This window comes from Vitis riparia, chromosome 14 (assembly GCF_004353265.1).
Source record: "Vitis riparia cultivar Riparia Gloire de Montpellier isolate 1030 chromosome 14, EGFV_Vit.rip_1.0, whole genome shotgun sequence".
NCBI lineage: Eukaryota > Viridiplantae > Streptophyta > Magnoliopsida > Vitales > Vitaceae > Vitis > Vitis riparia.
The window spans coordinates 18,101,061-18,103,305 of NC_048444.1; the positions used below are offsets into that span (position 1 = coordinate 18,101,061).

Genomic DNA, 2,245 nt, shown 5'->3' on the forward strand with positions numbered 1-2,245 from the left:
AAAAGCTTTTTAATGTTAAAATCTAAAAAATAAAAAAATAATATAAAAAGGGGAGAGATGCGACAAAACTTAGCGTAAATAAGGACAATTTTGGAAACCAGCTGTTCAGGCGGTTTGGCCAACGGGGAGAAATCTGAGCCGTTGGATTTGTTAAAGGGCGAATCCGTGGGCCCAGTAGTCCACCAGAGCAACGAATATTCCTGAATTATGCGGCCCTGGTGCTATAAGACTATTAACGCAAAGGAGAAGCCGGAACAAAGTCAGTAACTCAAAACGAAGCTAATGTCAGAAGCGTTGAAGAGAGATTACCAACTGTGCGAGGAGATCGGTCGGGGACGATTCGGCACTGTTTTCCGGTGCTTTTCCCCCGTCGCTGCAGAATTTTTCGCCTGCAAATCCATCAACAAGCGAGCTCTATCCGACCCCGTCGACCGGGAGTGTCTGGAGAAGGAGCCCAAGGTGATGTCTTTACTCGCTCCTCACCCTCACATTCTTCAGATCGTCGGGGTCTATGAAGATGAAGCCAGTCTTCACATGGTCATGGAGCTCTGTGATTCCTCCGATCTTTTCGCTCGAATCAACAATCAAGGGTTCTTTCATGAATCGGAGGCGGCTTCTGTGATGAAGCCGTTGCTGGAGGCTATCGCGCATTGTCACCGTAACGGCGTCGCTCACCGGGATATCAAGCCGGATAATGTGATGTTTGACTCGCGGCAGAGGCTGAAACTGGCAGATTTTGGGTCAGCGGAGTGGTGCGGAGAGGGAAGGGGGATGAAAGGAGTGGTCGGCACGCCGTACTATGTGGCGCCGGAAGTGCTTTCCGGCATTGAGTACACTGAGAAAGTGGACGTGTGGAGCGCCGGAGTGATTTTGTACGTAATGTTGGCGGGAGTTCCTCCTTTTTACGGCGACTCCGCGGCGGAGATATTCGAGGCGGTTCTGAGGGGTAATTTGAGGTTTCCGACGAGAATCTTCAGGACGGTGTCACCGGCGGCGAAAGATTTGCTCAGGAAGATGATCTGTAAGGATGTTTCAAGGCGATTGTCGGCGGAACAGGCACTGAGTAAGTTTCAGTTGGTTATTCTTTTCGTTTTTGAGATTTTGGAGTTTTTGTTTTGATTTTGGTTTGAAGATGCCGGAGAGTTCAAACCATTTCTCTGGTAAAGCGTTTTCCAAGAAATGTTTTTGTTGTTAAAAGTCTAAATATTTCCTAGAACCTGTTTTCTGTTCTTTCTTACTTAAACCTCTCTGTTTGGTTGCTGAGAAAAAGGGGAACAAAAAACCCAACGAAATGATTATGAAACCAAGCTACCTTCATTTTTTTTTTGTTTCAAGCACAAGAAGCGCCAATGATTCTCAAGATTTAATCTTTCAAAAAGTTTCATTGATTTCCGGGTGATGGATACATTTTCTCAGCAACCAAACAAAGGTCAAGAATGCCCGTTTGTGGTGCATTGGTAAAGAGTTGTTCAATTAGTGACAAGTGGTTGTTTGGTGAACATGCAGGACACCCATGGATCACAAACGGAGGAGAGATCTGAAGTTGTGAACTCAAACTCAAACGGTCAAACCAAGCTTTGTATGTTGTACATATACACCGTCCCCTGGTTTCGGAGAGAGACAAAAACCCAGTCAGTCTACATGAGGGTTTTTTTTCTTTTTTCTTTTTTCTTTTTTTCTTTTTTACCTGAGAAAATGTAATGCAGAGCGAATGATAATGAGGCTGTATATATGAACGGGACTAGAATAAAGTTCATATTTTGTGAATTAGAAATAAGAATCTTTTTTCCCTTGCAAGCCTTCTGCAATTTGTGTTGTTGTTCTTCTTCTTCTTCTTCACATGAAATATGCTGAAAGGAAGGAGAGAGGTAGAGATGGTGTATTTGGATTGTGGAAGAATAGATGCGGGGTGTCTTTGATTTGGAATCCGGGGCTGGCAGAGTTTTGAATCTTTTGATTGAAGTCATATAGCATCCACGCTTGCGTTCACACCATTTCTTATTCCTACATGGAACTAATTTTAACTTTAACATTTCATATGTGAAGGAAAATTCTTCTGTAAAAAGTTAACAATATGTAAAGAAAAATTTTCCACCATCGCCAGGCCCACAACCCAGACAAATTTTCAACAGATCAGCGTGGGAGCTGCCATGACCACCCGCGGAGATTTTGGACGTGGGTCCAAGGTGAGGACAAAAATGTCAATTTCCACACTTTCAAATATATTAATTTAATTAATATTTTT

General features: G+C 43.3%; 1 protein-coding gene across 1 annotated transcript; it reads left to right on the top strand.

Annotated features, from left to right (window-relative positions):
• The first annotated feature begins 251 nt into the window (after positions 1 to 251).
• LOC117929651 (phosphoenolpyruvate carboxylase kinase 1) lies at positions 252 to 1,808 on the top strand. The gene is made up of 2 exons (XM_034850005.1): positions 252 to 1,063; positions 1,507 to 1,808. Exons 1-2 carry the CDS (start codon positions 283 to 285, stop codon positions 1,539 to 1,541), a joined length of 816 nt encoding a protein of 271 aa, XP_034705896.1. The 5' UTR covers positions 252 to 282; the 3' UTR covers positions 1,542 to 1,808.
• The last annotated feature ends 437 nt before the right edge of the window (positions 1,809 to 2,245 follow it).

Coding starts and splice junctions, on each gene's coding strand:
- LOC117929651 (XM_034850005.1), top strand. CDS start 283: ATGTCAGAAGCGTTGAAGAGAGATTACCAACTGTGCGAGGAGATCGGT. Junction 1,064..1,506: donor GTCGGCGGAACAGGCACTGA/GTAAGTTTCAGT, acceptor GTGAACATGCAG/GACACCCATGGATCACAAAC.